Source organism: Triturus cristatus, chromosome 8, assembly GCF_964204655.1.
Source record: "Triturus cristatus chromosome 8, aTriCri1.1, whole genome shotgun sequence".
NCBI classification, from domain to species: Eukaryota; Metazoa; Chordata; class Amphibia; order Caudata; family Salamandridae; genus Triturus; species Triturus cristatus.
This window is the reverse complement of record NC_140591.1, coordinates 1,182,182,631-1,182,203,945: the sequence shown is the minus strand read 5'-3', so window position 1 is coordinate 1,182,203,945 and position 21,315 is coordinate 1,182,182,631. Positions and strand designations below refer to the sequence as shown.

Genomic DNA, 21,315 nt, shown 5'->3' with positions numbered 1-21,315 from the left:
TTATTCAAGCAGGTCTGAATGTCAAGGCAGAAACTCTGTAATATATTTTCCGGTTTCTTAAATAAAGAGTCACAGTGAGCTTGAAGAGACTGGCAAATTAAATATTCCAGGCTCTTTTGAGGTAGTTACCCCGTCAGACACACCCCAGGTTTCTTGGTTGTTTTTACGCATGCTTCCTTCCTTCTTCTTTTACGGTGAGGAGAATTTGAAAAGGCTGTATTAGTGTCAATAATATCTAACTGGGAGTCATTTGTAACGCAATGATTTTGCAAAATGCTAGATCCCCACTTAGTTAACATGGGGTCAATATTGTCAGTTGAAGGGGTATCTCCATTATGGGGTGAGCTAGGCTCTCTGAAGGACACAGCCATTATGGAAGGGGTCAAGGAGTTAGATTGACGCTGTACCTTATCGACCTTGTTCCCTCACCAAACAAATTTTGTTATTATTAATCCCATCACTGACAAGAGATAGTTAGTAATACATGGGTGTTAAGCCATGCATGGATTGAACCTCCCTTGATGTTACTGTCTTTTTTCTTATCCATAATTGTTTTGTAGCCACAGAATATACTTTTCCTACTTGAAAAGGTATGAAATTCAAGCGGGCGGCCTAGCCCAGCCTCTGCCAGGTGCAGGCAGGCCCGCTCTTTTCCCGAGCATGCGCCCGGGTGCATCCCACGTGCGTTCTGCGCTGTGTGTTTGAAATCCTCAATCGACTGGCGCAAAGTACACGGCCTGCCTCAGGGGCTCAGCAGTGTGTTGTGTACCGTGAAGTCCCCAGGTCCTGGTTCCAGTGCGTCCCGCGTCGGGGTTTGGAATCTTCAATTTGGGCTCAGCAGGATGTGGTGGGCCTTCGAGGCCCCAAGTCCTATTTCCAGCGCGTGTCATCTATGAGCCCTATGCCATTACTTTCAGAAGTGGATCTGACAGTGCAAGGCCTCCTGACATTGTAAGAAACAGTGACGTCAACTGTACAGACCCATCGCCATCAAACATACTGTTGAATATGACGATGTTGAAAATTATACATTACATAGTGCTGTACAATACTTCAATATCGAAGATAAATTTAATGTGTGAGATATCAGGTGCTTGGAGCTCATATACAACTTAACAGATGAACAAGCCATTGGCACAGTTAAAAGTGTTGGCAAAGGTGAGATTACCCAAAAGATGCATCATAGCATGAGTGCTAAAAAAAAGTGATAATGTTCCTATAAAAGGAGTAGTTTTCCTGCTGCTCCAAACTTTGACGCTAAAAAACTGAAAGCAAGTGCAGGCAATGGTCTCACCTCTTCCAAGCCCTCTATTATGAAATAACTGCTCTACATCTTTTTCTACATTTTCCAATAGGATTGTCTCCAGTAAATACTTTTTTCATTCAGTGAAGTCCTCAGCAGGGAAGCAAAGTGAGTACGTTTCCTTAGTTCATATATAGACAATTCTCTGCACCTTAGACCAGCACTTCATCTAGACAAATTGATCATTAGTACCAGGTCGTACATATATCAAGTAAACTTGTTTGATGTATGTTTACCAAGCATCACCCACTCTTAGCTCTGATTCAATTGTAGTCCCAAAAGTAAGGCAAAAAGATGCATTCCCGACATAATCTGCATACTTTCTTTATACGGTCCGTTAGATTCACCTAAACACACAAAAGGTGATGGGAGGATGCTTGCAATAAGTCTGACAACTGCAATCGCTAGCGATAGCATTCCAACCCATTGTTCTTTTGCCTACCTTGCCACCTCAGATCCTATGCAGATAAATCTTGATTGTGCTCCCGTAGGAACAGTCCTGCCCAAACTGCCAAGTCGGGTCTTCTCCAGCCCGAACAGCCAAACCGTGTCCTCTCCACACTGTAACACTCAAAACCCAAGACCGCAAGCATTAATCCCATCACATTTTTGTGTGATTGACAGTTGGATTCAGTTGACATGAAAGTCTTGCGGAATGTCTACCTTCTGTATATCCAAGACAGACTGACAGGCTCCAATCTGTAAAGAAAGATATTTCTTTACATTGCAGAGTCCGTTACATTCAACTTGCAAAGTTTGATGGTACATGTAGACATGTTTGTCGATAGTAATTTTCAAAAAGGGATCCAACCCCTCACCCCCATTAGGTAGCATGCTTCATCACAGGGGTTTTCCTTTGCTAGCACCAACAGGTGCTAAGTGGACCGATCCAGAGCTCTTAATTGGGAGCAATCATCTTTGGAATGTGTGAAGGATTAAAATTGTATTAAGGGACAAAATGTAAGCTTTTACTGGAATTAGCCTTATCTTATACGTGGCTAAAAAATACTTTGAGTTGGGAATGTGGATTTTATTATGATACCTCCCATACCTGTTCCTTCATGGTCAATATGTTTCTGCTGTTCCTAATGGGTGACTGCATCACTTTGCTATTGTCAGCACGTATGTGCACTTCCCTAACTTGTGCCCTACCCTAATAAACTTTTCTATGCGGTGTAGGAACAAGAAAGATGTGACCCGTTTGTCAAATTCGTCCTATAATCTGTAAACGTTACTAAATATTAATAAGTTTGAGGTATAAGTGACTCAAGGATGGAGACCTCCACTCACCCCATGAAATAAGATCTTATTCCTGGGCATTTCCTGTAGCACTCACCTAGACATGACACTCCAGTCTACCAGAAGAGCATCAGATGCCTGTTTGCTCCTCGTAGATGTGATGGACCCCATTGGAAGTCAGGTCACAAAGCTTACAAATCATCTTCCTGAGGCTACAGATAATAGGGGTTTCCTGCTATATAACCTACTTATAAATTCAATTTATGACATCTGACTGCTCGTTGCTTCCTCTTAAACTCTTTGCCCCATGTTCTCTGAAGCGACAGTAGTTTGAGTGCCTTATATTTTTTTAAAACACTTTAGTATGGCAATTTTCTTTGTGTTTTATTTCCCCCTCCTCTGAGAACCTTGTGCATCACGCAACTCTTACCACATAGGACATAGTAATATCATACGTAGAGAAGAAAATCAAAGGCATAATGAATCCATCCCAGGAAGTTATGGAGTGTGGAGAAGGGGCTCTTTCTACCTTTGCTCCTGCTACTTTCTAAGTACTTCTCAGAGAGGTTATTTCAAAGGTGATCATGACACCTTGAAAGCTGCCCGTCCTAGTCATAGTTGTGGTTAGCCACAGATGTCATCTGGTTTCTTTTGAGGGCTGGTTCCTTATCAAGGCGTTTAACACATAATCTGAATGATATAACTCTGTAATGAGAAGTAAAGTAAAAAGAAATACAAAAAAAGTTTCTTGGCTTGACACAGGTTATGAGCTATCACCTAAAAACAACTTGCATAACAGGCTTATTTGATACCCCTACCAATTGAATCCATGTGAGTCTTTCTATGTTTCCTTCTGTTCTATATTGCTTGATCTTCCATCCATACTAAATTCTACTGAGCTCTTCCCACTAGGCTCACTGACCAAGCTTGTATATGGGGAGACAACCATCTATCGAGTGAGGAGATGCTGTGGAGAGCTCGTGCTGGCTGCCGTTCTCGTGCCGTTATTTTGAGGGGGAGACAACCATCTATCGAGTGAGGAGACGCTGTGGAGAGCTCGTGCTGGCTGCCGTTCTCTTGCCGTTATTTTGACTTCTACAGCCTGCCTGCAATATCACTGATCCTCGCGGTACCCGCTGCGCGGGTCCCGCATCGCCTACCTTGTTGGGACTGAGGCTACATCAGACTAGAGCAGCAGGGCTGTGAGCGCCAGGGCTGGGACTCCATTTCCCAGGAGTCCCTGCGTTTGGTATCACCTGCACCTGGACGCTCTCCCTGTTTGCCCCGCCTCCGACCACCGACTGAAGAGTGCAGGCTTGCACTAGTAACACTGGGAGACAACCATCTATCGAGTGAGGAGACGCTGTGGAGAGCTCGTGCTGGCTGCCGTTCTCTTGCCGTTATTTTGACTTCTACAGCCTGCCTGCAATATCACTGATCCTCGCGGTACCCGCTGCGCGGGTCCCGCATCGCCTACCTTGTTGGGACTGAGGCTACATCAGACTAGAGCAGCAGGGCTGTGAGCGCCAGGGCTGGGACTCCATTTCCCAGGAGTCCCTGCGTTTGGTATCACCTGCACCTGGACGCTCTCCCTGTTTGCCCCGCCTCCAACCACCTATTTCCTTTATCTGGAACTGCTGCTGACGCTGCGCGGGAGTGCGCCGGGAGAAGCCCGCGACAAGGGCGGGACAGTCTGCGACAGTCCGCGACTGGCAGAGACTGGACTGGGCTATTTACGCTGCCCATTTATTTTGGTAAAACGTTATCGTTGGTTGCCCCTCACAGGCTATACGTATTGTGATTGGCTACGTGACTGTATATATTGTTTTGGCGTTGCTATTGTTAAGGCTTGGTTTTTTTTTTTTTGGTTTTTTTTTGTTTCCTTTTTTTTTTCTTTCTTAGCAGATCACTTTGTATTTCTATGGGTAATTGTGTCCATAGCGTATTGTGGTGCACTATGTCTAATCCAAAGCTTCCTACGGCCATAAATACTATGGATAACTATCTGGTGCAGGTAGTAGCTAAAATCAACACCGAGAGGAGAGCCTCTCTGGGGTTGGATGTATCCCCGGAACTTGCATTGATGGATTTCCCCTCAGCTGATTTACCTGATTTAGCTAGTAGCAGTAATAATGTGATATTATCTGAATCTGCTGAAAACATCAACTTGACCCAGCCTAGCTGTGCTGCTGTGGCAAGTAATAGTGAGGAGGAGACTGAATTGTATACAATAGGGGAAAAAGCCCCAGTGGTTGTTCCACGTATGACAAGAAGAGTAGGAAAGGGTCAGTCTACTCGTGGAGGCCTACGCTCAAGTCGGAAAAAGCCGCCTTCCCCACCTAATAAAGCAGCTGGGGTTGAGGAAGAGGGGTCGACTGATGATATTTGTATGGCCCTATCCAACGCTCAGTTTAAGAAGCTGTTGGGTATGATCGACTCGAAAATTGGTGGCATCGTTAAACCCCTGGTTGGCAGGATAGAACAGTTAACTGCAGAAGTGAACAGGCTGGGGGATCTCTTGGACAAAACTTTAGTTAAAGTAGAGAGTCTACCTGACGAAGTCGTAACTAGAGTGGAGACTAAAAAGGGTACAGGTAGTCCGGATGATGGAGGAGCAGTGACTGCTTTGCCTAGCCAGCCGGTGGTTCCACAGCTAGCCACAGGGGTGGCTGTTTCAGGGGATGCTGTCCCTCAAGGTGAATTTATGGCTGTGAACACAGCAAAGGGTTCGGCTGAGCTCATTGTTGAGGCTTCCCCTCTGGTACTTGTGTTAGCCAACGTCCCCATATTGCCTCCAGGTCAGGAAGAGTCTACTCCTTCTCTGTTGTCTAAGGCTCTATACTGGCTGTCTAACAACATGGTGATAACTCCCTGGGGCAAGCAACAGCTGGCAGCAGAATTAGTTATGGCAAGGAGGGTGGAGTGGATTGGAAGCAGCCCTTAAAGATTTCAGGGTGATTGTGTTGTTTTAAATTTTTCAAACCCTGAAGTATTAACCGATATTCTTCCGAATCTGTTACCGCCACAGCGAAGAACTGCTGATATTATCCCTCTGACCCTAGACTTTTTCTATCACCGGAGAGGGAGGGGCCCCAACCCGTCTATGCTGCGGACGAAATGGAGCATGGTGTCAAAACTGGGGAGAAGGGGGTCACAATCTGCTGAATGCGGCTTTAACACAGGAAGAAGGGTTGTACATTCTGAAGAGTGGGGAATACATTTAGTAAATAGGTTCTCGGCTCTTTCAAACTTAGACGAATGCGACTGACTTCTTGGGGCCGAAAGTATTGTTCTATCTTGTCAGGCTATCTGTAATAGTGGCCAGCCTAGTGCTGTGGATTTAGTTATGGGTAACCTTGGCACTCCTGATATTACCCTTAATACGCTAGTGGGTACTATGACGGGGGCACCAAACTTAATCTCTTGGGACTTGGCAGGTTTTCACTCTAAAATTGAGTGTGGGGATTGGCTTGGTTTTGTTACCTCATTTGATGTATGTTTATTTCAAGAAACCTGGGCATGTGAACCTGTTTTTGTCTTGGGGTACTTACATTTTTCTGTACCAGCTATAAAAGGACCAAGAGGGAGACCAATGGGGGGTCTTACCATCTGGGTTCGACAGTCCCTCAAACTTTCTATTAAATGTATGGTGACTAATTCTAACGATATCCAGTTAATTAGGATAACTAATGATACTTCAGGTTCTCTTGATGTTTACAACGTGTATGCTAGAACCACCAAGGGTGGACAATCAGGAGTGTTAAATGCCCTGGGCGACCTCCTTGACATTAATTCACAAGGCAAGAATATTATTATAGCAGTTGATCTTAATCGGACCTTTGAGCCCTTAGCGACTGGCGAGGCTTTTCTTGGAGCTGAAGAGGATTCACTTTGGGGTATCCCTGCTTTAGAATTGAAGCCAGTCACACGTTGGACTGAGGACATAATAGGCCTGAATGCTATGTGTCTCGAAAAGGGACTAAGAGCCTTAAATGGTAGAACAAGATCAGATATAAAAGGCTCTATGACTTTTGATAATGGGAGACACAAAAGTAGAATAGATTACGTAATTTGTAGCATGAATCTATGGTCGTCTGTATGTGACATGGAGGTTGTTGAGAGACCTGAGAGTGATCATCACCCTCTGTGTGTGGTGCATAAATGGTGGACAGCTTTGAACGATTTAAATTGCTCTAACCTCCTTGCTCCTCCTCTTGTCATTCCTGGCAATGATTTGCGCAGGTTAAGATGGGCTACTGTGGAGTCCAACCAACAGGTGATTGACATTATTAACCTAGAAACTGATAAATCTATTATGGCCATGGAATTGATTAGTGCTCCTCTTGGCTTGGCTGAGGTGGTTAAGATTCACGATTCTCTCTTTGGTCAAATAAAAAAACATTTCCTGAAACCGGTTGCACGTAAAGGGGCAAGAGTATGCAAAAATGCAAAATGGTATAACGCAAATTGCAGAGCCGCCCGGCTCGCTTTGGGCCGTGTAATCAAAAAGAGGGATCAAGTGGCTATCTCCCTAGCCAGGAGGGACTATAAAGTCTGTATAGTAAATGCCAAAAAAGCTTGGGACGAGCAGCATTGGTTAAAATTGAAAAGAGCTAGCGACAATAGGGATTCCAGATTGTTCTGGAATATTGTTATGTGGGGTTGCGAGAAAGCAGCTGACCCCCCAAGTCACAATGTCCCTCAAGAAGACTGGGTGAAATTTTTCAGCTCTCAATATGCCAGTAATAATCAGATAGCTTGTGAGGATAGTATTGCCTGGTCTTTTTCTCAAGAGAATCTCTTCATCTATAAGGAGACAATGTCTGCCCTCAACACAGTAAAAAGAGGGCGTGCCCCTGGTTTAGATGGTGTCCCTGCTGACATCTTTGTAAACGATAAGGTGCGATGGTGTAAATATATTCATTTATTGATTAATTCCATCGCAAAAGGTGCTGAGGTTCCGGCATCCTGGCGGGGTGCAGTGATCATCCCAGTGTTTAAAAAGGGCGATAGAGCTCAGCCAGGTAATTACAGGCCAATAAGCCTCATTGACACCGTGCAAAAAATAGTTGGCCGCGTTGTTGTAAACAGGCTCCTTGACTGGGCAGAGGAGAATAATATATTGTCTCCCTTCCAAGCAGGGTTCCGAAGAGCGACGAGTACTGTAGACCAGGTCTTCCGCTTTCAATTACTGCAATGGAGGACTGTGGTGCTGGGAGAAGGCAGCCTATATGCGGCTTTTGTCGATTTACGGGCTGCCTTCGACCTGGTGCCACGGGCCAAACTGTGGCAAGTTTTACATAACATAGGGGTTCCACCGGAGCTATTATCGCTGATAATGCGGCTCCACGAGCAAACTTTTGCGAAAATCCAGTGGGGTGGATACGGGATGGTCACAGCGGACTTTTCCGTTGAGCGTGGAGTGCGTCAAGGATGTTCAATGGCTCCGACCTTGTTCACTCTATTTATTAATGCTGTAGTCTCCCGCATGTTATCCGCGTCAGTGGATGCTCCTTCACTTGCAGATTTAAAAATTCTCATTTTAATGTTTGCGGACGACACGCTTATTTTATCAAAAACACCTAGTGGTTTACAGCGTGCTCTGACTATTTTTGATACATTTTGTGGCGAACATGGCCTAGAGGTGAGTGTCACTAAAACCAAATTAATGTTTTTTAAGCCGCATCGTAATTTTAAACCAAAAATTGTCATGAATGGCCGGTCCCTAGAGGTGGTGATATCATTTATGTATCTGGGCATACAAGTTGCAGATAATAATAGGTGGTGCGAGCACATAGACATCGCTACATTGCGACACAAGCAATTATCTGGTGCCATTAGTTTGGAACATAGGAAGTCTTTGACTAAACCTATTAAGCCAGTACTGAAGGTTTACGAAGCGAAGGCAATTGGTTCCGCTCTTTATGGTGCGGAGATGTGGGGGTTCGAAAAATTGAGTTCCCTACAAATCTCCGAGAACAAGTTTCTACGTTCCATTACAGGTACCCCGAAAAGCAGCCCATTGCTGCCTTTAAGGTATGACCTTGGTAGGAAACAAATCACGGACCTAGCTAGACTCCGCCCAATATTGTATTGGCGAAGGCTCTGGACAACTCCAGAGCTTTCTCATTATGCGGAAGGGTTTATTGATGTTATTAAGGCTGACCGTTTCCATAAGATCGGATGGCTTAAATCATTAAAAACATCATTGATTGAGCTTGGGCTAAACTCATTATGGGCAGACCCAGCTGGTGTAACCTTTCCTGCTAAATCTGTCATAAAAAATATATTTTGGGAACATGTTGTGCACAGGAGTCTGAGTAAAGCTAGTACTGGGTCCCTGACTGCTGGCTTTCTGGAAGTCAAATTATATCCCTCTTTGGAACCCTATTGGGACATTATTACAAAGCCGGGAGACAGAAAGCTCCTTTTTCAGTTGAGAGTGGGAGCTCTTCCCATAAGGTCCTTCACATCAAAATGTGTAGAAGGGGGGTGTGACTCTTGTCCGGTATGCGGACAGGGGAAAGAAACTCTTGGCCATTTTCTGTTCGTCTGTCAGGCTTATTGTGAGCCAAGACGTGTTTGGTTATCACCTATGTGCAGGAATCTTGGGACTACCTGCAGCTCTGTTGCTCTGCGTATTATATGCACAAGCCCAGTTACTTGGATATTAATTGCCACCGCTAAATATATGGGATGGGCATGGACGATCAGGCAGAGACTGCTAGTTATTTAACTATTCTCTGTTTGAAAATGCTTCCCATGGATATTATCATTAATTTTTTTTTTTTTTTTTTTTTTTTTTAAAAACCTTTATTTCGGTAGATGCAAAATACACAGCGTCTGCCTACAACCCCTCGGGGCCGGCTGCAATGACATTCGTAAACATAGAACAATAATGTCAGGATAAGAAAAGGTTTAATTTTATGGTGTAGTCGAGTACGATGTAGTGAACATCGAAAGGAGTCGAAGCTAATCACTGACCAGGAGAGACATCACTGTTCAAGGAGCACCCAGAAGGTGGCGTTATATAGGAAGGCATTAGTAAGAGAGCAGGTGGCCACCATCCAGGAACTAAGAGCATACACTATATCACAGAATGATAGAACTCAAGAAACTCCCTACTAACACTGAGCCCCGACTCCGAAGAAACAAAGAAACATAAAAAAAAAAAGAAAGAAACCAAAGAGGCAGAGAGATCAGAAGAGAAAGAGGGCCATAGAGACAAAGAAGACATAGAACACATCCCGTCCCCCCACCCTGCATACCAGCGGAAGGCCACGGCCCACCCCCCCCCAATAGGCATGCCTGTCGCCCCAGATGAACCCCAAGTAGGAAAGGGAGTCTGGAGAGTGGGAAAGAACCTCCCAGCCGCCGACTCCCAGAGAAAGCAGGAGGAGGAATTTTCACATACTCCCGGTCACCACAGCCCCTTAAGCGTCCCCCACCCTGTATATCGTCAGCACTACTGAAATAGCAAGCAAGACGGCAGGTGGGGAGACTCCATTCCAAATGTGTGAGTAAAGCAAACAATTAGCAGTCCCGTCCTAGTCCCCGCCCGCCAATACGTACAGTAAACTAAAGGGAATCGCCCAGACCCGGCCCGATCCTAAGCGGCCCCACAGATCCACCCCCGCAAGAAACAGTAGCAAATTACACACATGCGGCACAACCGATACATAAACAGATATTCTAGTCCGGGTCATGCCAGGCGGTCAGGCAGGATCATCAAGGGTGGCAACTTCAACCCTGGCCTGAACGCGGAGACCCCACCAAACATGGCCGCCGCTGGGAGTGTACCTCAGGCAGAACAAAGGAGCAAGATGGCCGCTCCCGGCAACGATGACACAGAGGGGGAAGAAGCGAGAGTTCCCAGTCAGAGACCATCACCACATCGATAGTGACAAACACAGTTTTCCCCACAGAACGGCTCACACTTCGGCGATGTTGAGGCAGACATGGCCACACTTGCAGATGCAGAGTCTCGGCTTGGAAAGTGGAAGGGAGCTTTGTATCTGCAACTTTGTCCTTAAAAGAACCCTCGACACTGTTACCAGGGAGAGGACGTTCCACAGTATCCCCCTGTCGCCGATTTGTATCCGCCTCGAAGGGAATGAGAGGCCTTGGGGGGTCAGACAACCGCTGCAGCTCCCTGGGTGGCATAGCGGTATCGAACTTCCGCTCCAGTTCTCGAGTGCGTTGGCACCATGTCGCCCGCAAGTCCCCCAGGGCTAGAAGGATATCACCATAGGTTAGGTCTGCCCCCTGCTTCAGCATGCCGACAGTATGTAGAGGCGCCACCGGGACACCCTCCAGCTCGACAGTAGGCAGGGAAGCTTGCGTCAGGGATATGGCGGCTTCCGCCTATCCGGCGAGGTAGACCGGCACCGGTACCAGTTTTGCCGTTAGCCCACCTCGGAGGGGTGAGGGCGACACCACGGGATGGAGGGACAGTAGTTACGGCAAGAGGGGTTACTGCTTGCTAGACGGGGCTCCCACGATGGGAGAGCCCTAGGCTGTGTTGCAATGCGGGTGGTGGGCGCCCTCGAACGGACACCGCTCTGACCGCTGGCGGGAGGACAAAGGAAAATACACCGGCCAGGACCCAGTCGTACCGGAATTCTCTCCGTCGCGAAGAAGGCTCCGCCGGGCCGCCCACTCCACGTCCAGTCACATTTCCCCAGTCGCCGGTCCAGCCCCAGGTCGTCTCACCGTACGTGATAAGCGGCGTCCGGTGGCGGTGGTCGGGCCAGATTGCGTGGGCAAAGTCCAAAGTCGGCAAACTCTATGATTCCTCGACCAAAAAGGCCGGCGGGAACATCGGAGGAATGCGGAAAGTATCAGCGCATCCGTGGTGACAATTGCTCGCGCCGTAGGCAGGATTAAAGATCAGGATATCATGCAAACAGCAGACGGGCTGCGGAGCCGGGAGCTCAGACGTCCTGTCCGTCCGCCATCTTGGCTCCTCCCCCGATATTATCATTAATTAATTTTAGATAATTAGTTTTATATGTTGGCTAAATTTTTAAGATGTATCTGTATTTTATCATATTTTTTGTTAAACAGGTATTATGGGAAATTGTCTGCAAATGAATGTACCTTAGTTGATTTAATATTGTATTATTTGATTTTTATCGATTGTATTTCAACTGCATTTTAACTATGAGTGTTTGTCCTGCTTTTATGAGTAATTACTCGAATAAAGCATTATTTGACTTGACTTGACTTGTATATGTATGACCCAAATAAATAGAACAAAATTCTCTTACAAAACTACTGCCATCCAATGACACTGTGCACTAAGACAACCAAAAAGTAGAATAATACACATTCACTCCATTCCCTCTAATGATAGATTCACAATTGGATTGCAAATTGATACATAACTAAAGCATCTGCATCAGTAATAAGAATGAGCAACTAAATCGGTATATCAGCTTTAGCAATGTTGCATAATATACTTACGACAAACTGCAACACCTAAAGCTAACACTACAAAATAACTCTGAGCTCCACGAAGTGGCATGCTAATGGACCATAACGTGCTTCATCAGGGGAAGTAAGGGCTTTAAAAATCTACAATATAATACTTACCTTAGATGGATTAATTATGCCTTTTATCTTCTCTACCATGGAGCCTGGCCTTATGTCTGTGCTTAAATGTTATAGACCTCTTCTGACAAAACTCACATTCATCTGAAAGGTGCATGTCTGGAGGACAGATTGTGCAATAAATATGTGGATCAATCTGTTTTGGCCTTCTTTTTTCCATAGGATGGCCATTATTTTATGGGCCAAAAAGATGTCTTCAGTCACAGGGCTAGCAGAAACATTTTCCCCAAAGAGGTAGGGTGAAGTAAAAATCCAACATTTGGAAAGGCTTTACCAAAGGAAAGAAAACTAAAAGATTGTGGTCAGTACTCCTGGATCCTTTAGACAGAAGCTGGAAAAAAAGAATATAAATGGAACATTTGTCTCTGATGGAGCATAATGGGATTCTGGCGGTGTGTGATACCTTAAATGGGCAATATCAGTTTTAAAGGCTACAAATTATCTAGCTTTAGTGCACTTCTTTTCTCTCACTTTCCCTTTAAAAAAGGTTTGAATATTTTTTGTCTCTTGCTAAACTAGGGTCAATTCGTTACAATTGAAATCTATTTTAAATAAATATTAGATTTGACCACTATAACCCTCAGACTTTCAAAATTATGTTTTTTAAAGACTTACTTTTCTTCAGTAACATTACAATTAACAGTCTTTACTCATCCGTAATCTCACACATCATTGACTCATTTATCTCTGTCCGCAATTGTTATGCCATAAACAACGTCCCTGCAACAGAATGCATATATATATTATCTGCTTTCGGCATCCATCTGCAGATAGCATAAAGTCATGGAATTTTGCACACCTCGACGATATGTTCAACCTTAACTTTCTCATATAATTGTTCTGTTTAGTGTCTGTTTGTAATTTAACATCCAGAAAGGGAACAAATCACCCACGATGTTCGTCCTAGCCTTTTTACAGCTCCTGAATCTTTGCCCGTCTATAACCCACATATTAGATGAGTCTCTACAAAGGTGATGGTGGATTAGAAAGTACCAGTGTCTGGTCCATAGCCTTCTATGTGTCTGGAGAAAGCCACAAGAACATTGGCGCGTGGGAGCCACAGCACTCATTGCACTTGAGACCGTAGAGGATGCAGAAAACCTGATGAATGCAGAGTGGTGCAGTCCAACCCTCAGGCCGGGCCAGCAGCTGAATGATTAAAGCATGATACTTCACTCTATTGCATTGTCCATGGTGCTTACAGTGATTTGGGTTGCTTCTACAGAGCTGCGGTTGCCTATACAAGGTAATCATCTACGAAGTCCACATACCTCCCACAGTGTACTGAATGAAACTGAATACTGATTCTTAAAATGTAGCATATCCGGCCTAAATATTTGAAAATATTGACTTATGCCACCTCATTAGCTTTGTGAGAATAACCTATCTCCTCTCAGGGTTGGGTATCACTCTAAAGGCAACAGATTTGTGCATCTGTTGACTTTAGAGTGATAATCACCTTCTCTTGGTGATGTTCACCTCCCTGTGGAGCCAGGGGTATGGGCCCCAGCAAATCTGTTAAGCCCACCCCCACAGCACAGAGCTATCATATTGGCCCCCGACTACGAACATTTCTTGCAATACTAATATCTTGAATTGTAGTTGGTTGACTGAGGCAACAATCTTCCTCTGCTTAACTATGCTATTCAACCCTGTACCTTCTAGGTCAGAAATGTTGGTGCTTTGCCTGGTCCATCACATCATGTACTAGAAGAGTTTTAAGCTTAACAAAAAGGTCATAACGCCACATTCTCTCAAACCTGACCCATGTCTACCCCAATCTGAAGAGCACTCACACCTACTATCACCCAGGGCCTGCACTGACTTTTGACCCCAACCCTACCCCCTTATAAAGTTAACCTCCACACTGCATTGATGTACACATTGTGTTTGAGATGCTCCACTAGTTGGCATTTTAACTCGGTGTATAATAGCTGTACCGGTTTCATCTTTCTTAGCAATTGTGCATCCCAAAGTGTCAATATGAACACGGGAGGGCCATGACCATGAAAAAACCATACCAAAATCCTTGTCTGCACGGACGCACGGATGGACGGATGAACGGACGGGGACACACACACACACACACACTCACACTCACACTCACACACACTCTCACACTCTCACACACACACACTCTCACACATCTCTCTCTCATATATCTCTCTCTCTCATATCTCTCTCTCTCTCTCTCATATATATCTCTCTCATATATCTCTCTCGCTCTCTCTCATATATCTCTCTCTCTCATTTCTCTCTCTCTTATCTCTCTCTCTCTCTCTCTCTCTCTCTCTCTCTCTCTCTCTCTCTCATATCTCATATCTCTCTCTCTACCCCTCTCTCTCTCTCTCTCTCTCTCTCTCTCTCTCATATCTCTCTCTCATCTCTCTCTCTCTCTCTCTCTCATATCTCTCTCTCTCTCCCATATATCTCTATGGGCTAGCAGCATCTCCATGTTTCTGAAGATACCCCTGTTAAATCTGACTGTATCCCCCAGTACCACACTTCACCTACATTTACTGCATGTTCCACACAGGCCTCAAATTCGACTTAGATTTTTAGGATCATGAATAATCGTGATGTCTGGTACTCTGCTTCATGCTCCATTTGTCAGCAGCAATTAACTGACACTAAATTATGTTCAGGATAACCAGGGATCCCAAACCTTCACGTCATTTAGTAACTCTCTAGGATTGTTACCCGTACTGATCATCTCCATGCAGGGAATGCAGTCTTAGCTCTCAATAAATGTGATGGCTGCTTTGAGCTCACTAAAGATATGCACCCTGTCCCCAGGACATATTTATGGTTTCTGTTTATGCAGTATGGCATACTTAATGAACTTGACCAACTGTGTCCGTATGTTGAACTGCTTCCTTGCTTTTTGAACAGCAAGGAATGGCAAAAGTGAGATAGGAACCTACTCTATTATCATCCGCCATATTATGCCTAGCAACCTAGATGCTCTCAGAATGGAGTCATGGCCCTTATAATGGAAGATTCCGTAATGCTTCTCAATGTCCTAGGTGCCCTTCTACCAAGACAATTATTTTGAATTTGTGCTATAGGTCGGATTTATTTAATGATTTCTCCAGTAATAAATACATTTTGGTTTTCTTTGGCTCATCTAGAATATTAATATTATGTGTGTAGAGCATTCCTCTTAATCCTAAGTTCCAGCAAGTACAATTTTGAGATCCATGCTAAGCAGTTAAGTGGTCTCTTCCTTTCCATGCAATGTCTTCCAGAACACTGATTTGGTTTACAGCTTCTTACCTTTCCTTTAGTCTATACTGTTCTGCAGCAAATTTAGCTTTGTGGGCAAAGTGTCCGCTTTCCACTTATGAAAATGTTCCCGTTTTATTTCTTTGTGGAGCATGGCCATTCAAGGTTTTCTGCAGGAGAGCCACAAACAGCCAAGTTTTCTGCAGTGCTTTGAACCAAAGAGCGAGTTGCAGACCCAGGACAGGCTGCCTAAAATATTTTCCCAGACCTCCCGTATGATCAGACAACTGCCCAGTTTCTAAAATGTGCTAAATTTTTGTTATTTTAGAGTGATGACATACGGGTCTCCGTGATGACATGAAACCCACAACTGGGGGTGTTGCCACTTATAAATAGAACAAGGATGAGCCAAATACAATGGGCGATGGTACTCTTGTGCATCTGAGATCAGTATATACTAGGAAACCCCACTGATTGATTGGGTACAGGTTATGGGTCAATCTAATCAACATATAGCATTCACGCTATACTCAATCCTGTAGATTACTTACATGAATCTTCTCCCACAACACCAGAATAGCTCCAGAATATTTTACTCGCTGTGTTGAGGCAATTGTGCCAAATGGAGCTGCACAGTACCAGTTATAGATGAACAAAACTTCCTCAGAAGTGATGCAACCGGTCAAAAGAACGTACCACAAGTGTGGTGACATCAGTCCTTTCTTTCCTCATAGCGGGTAGCCCCTGTTGTAGATCACACAGAACTTTTAGTGGCACTAGATTTGATTGGGGAACTCCTGTACAGGAATATAATTGGCAAAGTCAAGCCAAGAGATTATAGAGCATGAACTGCAGAGTTCACTTAATCTTTAGGTATAATGTCTCACTTTTTTGATGGTGTGGTGGAAAATGTTGGCACTTATGGCCAAATTGTTAATGAGGGGAATAACGGACAGGGAGGAAATAAGGTGTGAAACTGAGAGGCTTCAATATTGGCTTAAGTTTGGAAGTGAAGCCATTGAGTTCTAGGTCTTAAGGTTCTATTCTTGTGTACTTGTCCTACTAATTAACTGCATTTAATTTCCGACAGATGTGTTAGTAGTCAGTTGTCCGTCCTGGGTATCTTATTCAAATAAATCACTGCACTACTAATCCTTCGCGATAATGAAGAAATACCTGATAACCCTAATGGGTCTTCAAAAAGTACAGAAGAACTGGGATGGTGCAGGGCATTGTAGGTGCTGGAAGTCTGTACAGTCTCTGCCTTGTAGGATTTTAAATTGAAGAATGAGAAAATTCCTTCTTTTTCACCTTTTTCCTCATAGTTCGGAATATATTTAAAAAATAATTTAAGCCTTATGCAATCCTGTAGACTTGCAGATATATGCCAGTGGTAATTAATATACCAGTATTCTGGGGCTTATTGGCTTAGAATGAACTGGTTGAGTGGCAACAGTGGTGTCTGGTGGTGATGTGGACAGCAACGAAAAGTAAACATTTATTTTGTTTGTTTATGCAGACAAGCCCTTTCTTCAACCATTTTTTTTCTTGATTTCCACCTTAATACATCCAATAGTGTTTAAATGAATGCCTCCTTGGCCAAAAGTCTTTAAAAACTTTAAAAAGTTTTCTAGGTTTTTTTATTTATTTCAAAGTATATTCCAAAACAGGAAATTGAGCCTTGTGCATCCATCTGAAGTAGATGCATTTTAAAAATGCTGCCTAAAGCACGGTTTGATTGTGATTTGGCATACAAGTTTTCACTGAATTCTGCAATACATACTTCTTCCTAACTTAAATTGTACTCACTGAATACTTTTTGTTTCAGATGCATTTGTTACTTAATTCCAGCGTTATAATTAGAAGTCCACCAAAGAGATAGTCTTGCTTTCTCTCTTTTGCAATACATGCAACTAATGTTACTGTTTGTTACTGCTTAAGCAGCATCAATGCTGCCACATAATGTTCTGGTTTTCCTTGTTATTGTGAAAGTTTTTTATCTGTTTCAATATAATCAGTTACAATCATCCGAAAATTCCTACTCGTATTTGTGACAATCATTCCCTCATCTCCTAATTTCTTGATTCCCAAGAATCCATGTTGTACCTCTTTCTTTGGCACCTGCTCTTGTTAATTAAATCTAGTTGTTTGATTTCATTTTGAACAGAAACCCCACTGATGATGAATGCTTGTTAGAAAGATGTTGAGACCCTAATGGTTTTTAGCACTCATTTCAGCACACATTTATTTTCATCTTAAAGTTCTTGCTGTGGCACTCGTTGCTTCCATTTAAAGCTTCTCACCTGGCCATTTCCCATCCACTTGGCCCATCAAAGGGTCGATAATATCTGAGTAATTTTTATTTATTGTCACTATAAGGTTCAGGATAAACGTCGGATTGTGGCTTACACTAATCATTATGTGGGATTTGAATCTATTGTTTGAGACTGGGTTTTGAAAGAAAGTGTGTTGCCTTGATATCATCAGAAAGAGATTGCTAAGAAACAATTAAATGCACAAATATTATTTTTACAGGTTGTATTTGGAACAAAGTGATTTCCATGAGAAGTTTACATGTGATGATATAACTGTTGATAGATCCTCTGAGTCTGTTACATGCCAAACCTTTGAATTGACTTTGAGGTCATGCTTGTATCCCCACATTGACAAGCAATATCTGGAGTGCTGTGGAAAACTCATGGAGACATTGAAGAAAGATTACCGGTAAGAGTGAATGGTCCGCTAAAAACAATTGCTTCTTGTATTGTTTAACACACTGTTAGATGTTACAGTTAGAAGTACAGAAGTGGTAAGTAAACTTTAAAGAAATTGAACATATTTAATGTCTGTTGAATCTTTGCACTGTGGACTGAATCTTAAATCTAATCGCATGCCTGATTTATTTCTAGCCATCGGGCTGGAAATCTTCAGAAGTCAATCAACCAGCAGTGCTTCTGTACACTCATTTAGCTTTACTTTAGCCGTTCACTATACACAGGCTCCCAGCTTTATTACATGGTTTAAATTCTGTCCACTGTGGTGAAGCGACCTTGAGTTCCACTCTCCACAGAGGCTTCAGTAGCTCAAAACATGTACTGCATTTTGAGCGTAAGTAGGGCACCATAGACTCATCAGAGCCCTGCTTTTCACTTCAGGATTTTACAGTTAAGAGATTTCTTCCCTATGGTTTCTTGCCGGTCTTATTAGGCGAGGAGTCAGTCGGAAGTACACCCCGCCGTATCTGCGTCTATCAAGAATTAAACCAGAATGTTTATGCAACAGAAGAATGAAACATCTCACCAGCCTTTCCCTGATGCAGCAGCCTTGAGAAACTGCGAAGGCAAAATATCACAATGCAACGGGGCATGATTAGAGTATGGTGTCCAGAGAGTAGATCCTGATGAAGATATGGTGAGACATTGTTGAGTGACCTTCTGACACAGTCATGCTTTTGATTACATTTTACCAATACAGTAGAAGATATCCTATCTGTGGTATTTGCAATGAGGTCTGAAATGGGCCTTATGTGTGTTGAATAGGCAGGGGGTGGGGCGGGGGGTGAGGGGGAGTTTCTGAAATGTAGCAACCAAGTTAAACACAGTTCTAATTACAACACACATATGAGTGAACCACAATGACATCTAATTCTTGTTAGCCTGGCAAACGGGAAGAGTAGCTTGTGCTGGTCTATCATCAGGCTAACATTCAAGGACCGCACACATTGAATAAAAGTGCCACAAGCAAGAGGTAAATCTCTAGCTCTGGGAGCACTAGCATGCCTATAGGCCCTGGTTTGGCTTATTGCCGACTGTAAAGTGTTTGGGCCCGACTCTAAATGTGATTGACAAGTATTTCAAAGGAAACCAGGGTAGGAAGGCTTTTCTTGTGAATGCTCAAGGCTTGTATGTAAGGATCAAATGTGTCTGTCAATGACAGTTATGTTGCCAAGGAATTTACTGTTGGTCCTTCAGTTTTTGACAAGAAGCCTAATAATCTACACAAACAGTCAAAAGCAAGAAAAGGGACTCTAAAGCTTGGGTACTCAGTCCTCGTATTCAAAGTTCCCACCACCCAGCGTTACTATTTCTGCCTCGGGTTGCAAAAGATACAAATTCAAAACAAGTGGAAGTAAGAAATCCGGTTCAAACACATTTAATTAGTACACAAGTAGATGTTTGATGTGGGGAAAAGGACAGAGGTGCACCCTACATTGATGAGCCCTGACCACTTTAAGGTCTGCAAAGGAAAGGAAGGTAGTACGTGTGTTCTCTAAAGAAAAGACGGGGGCGTTGTCTGAAGAGATTTGTCATTTTTTGTCCCTTAAACCCACTGGTATTGCTGTCAATGAACTGACTTTTTTACCTGAAAATTACATTTTGGAATCTTAGGGATCTGGGCTTATACCATCAGAGCCCTCATTGATAACATTGCTGCCTGCGCAACCAAAAAGCAAGACCTAGTTTAGTGTTATCAAGTCTGCATTTCCACCATAGACTATATAATCATTGTCAATGGTAAAGAGATATCCACAGTGGACCATATCACTTATATTTCACTGACTAATCCAACACTGACTACTTGGGCTGCATCTGCTATTGACTTTTACTCCCAACTGTTTTTATTAGGGCTTATAGAAGTGAACATATATAGCATTACATGCCCTGAAGAAGATGGGAGCCTAGTGTTACATAACATCGCAATACAGTTTATTGAGAAGTGGTAGCTAGTGCACAAGGCCATAAATAGAAAGTGATAGATGCATGTATTCTTAGGAAGGGCAATGAGTGTGTGGACGTAAAACAACTGTGTATCGTCCGCCCAATTGGGGCGTTACCCCTGAATATGGGGAGGGGGGTGATGATTCTGGCATAGAGGTAGACTAGCCTGTAGTTGGAGCTGATGCATTGCTGGAGTCGAGCTCCAGCTGTGGCGTCGATGCAGCAGGGTAGGTGTGTCCTGGGCTAGGTTGCCGAAGCTGTTGGGGAGACTGTGTGACCATATAGTTCAGATTGGTGGGGGGGGGGTAGAGGGGCTTCAGCTATTGTTGATATCAACAATGACAGTTGTGGAAATATGGATTTTTATGGTCAGTTATGTCCCCTATCTTGGACCCCAACGGTTTCATGTATAAATCACAAGTACATGTATGTTCCCTCCAGTTCCAGTTATGAAGACGCAAACACCTGTGCGTCCACCGCCAACATGTCCTCTTTCAGATCCGCCATGAATGGGTCGGATATTCCATTCCTAAGTATGAAAGGCCACCGGCTTTATATGGTTCATTTATCCCATTTTACAGTCCAGGCGAGTAGGCCCTGATTCTGCCATCAAGCCTTTTCTTGCCTTCTGCCTCTGAAAGCTCCAGTCTGAGCTCGCATCTGTATCCATGAACTTTGTCCTATTCCCTGCGCGGCTAACGGTGCCTGACACCAGCCTGTTGCCTGCCAAAAACTGTATTTCACCTTCGAGATTATCTGCTCCGCTCCCTATTCAATGCATTCCTGTCTAGTAGTTTAAGTAAACATTCTTCCAGCTACCGAGCAAAGGGCCCGGCTTCTCTGTCTTTATGCAAGTAATTCATAGCCCTGTTACTATGGAAGATTTCTGCCCTCGCATCTAGTGTAGACACTTAGACGCTTGTACACGCACTCACAGTCAGTATAGAATAGATTTTGTCCGAAAGACCTTTCTTTTTGGATAACATAGTTCTTTAAACATAGGATGTTAGATATGATTTGGGATTAGGTTGACTTGACCCCCCATACTTCTGTCTCCACATGTAGAGCTAAATGTCAAGTCCCCTTCACCCCCTAGTTGCACGTCAATCACACGTCATGCTGCTGCGCGCGCATCTCTGCCGAGTATTTCTGCTGACATTGCGAAATTCTTTCATGGAACCACCCATTTATGACATCATACCTGATGACGTTCTTTAG

General features: G+C 43.8%; 1 protein-coding gene across 1 annotated transcript in view; it reads left to right on the top strand.

Moving 5' to 3' along the window:
* Positions 1 to 21,315, top strand: part of TUBGCP5 (tubulin gamma complex component 5) — a 394,755-nt gene that overhangs the window by 248,441 nt on the left and 124,999 nt on the right. Inside the window, exon 15 of the mRNA XM_085622861.1 lies at positions 17,915 to 18,103. Coding sequence (XP_085478987.1) covers positions 17,915 to 18,103 — 189 coding nt within the window. The remainder of the gene's footprint in view (positions 1 to 17,914; positions 18,104 to 21,315) is intronic.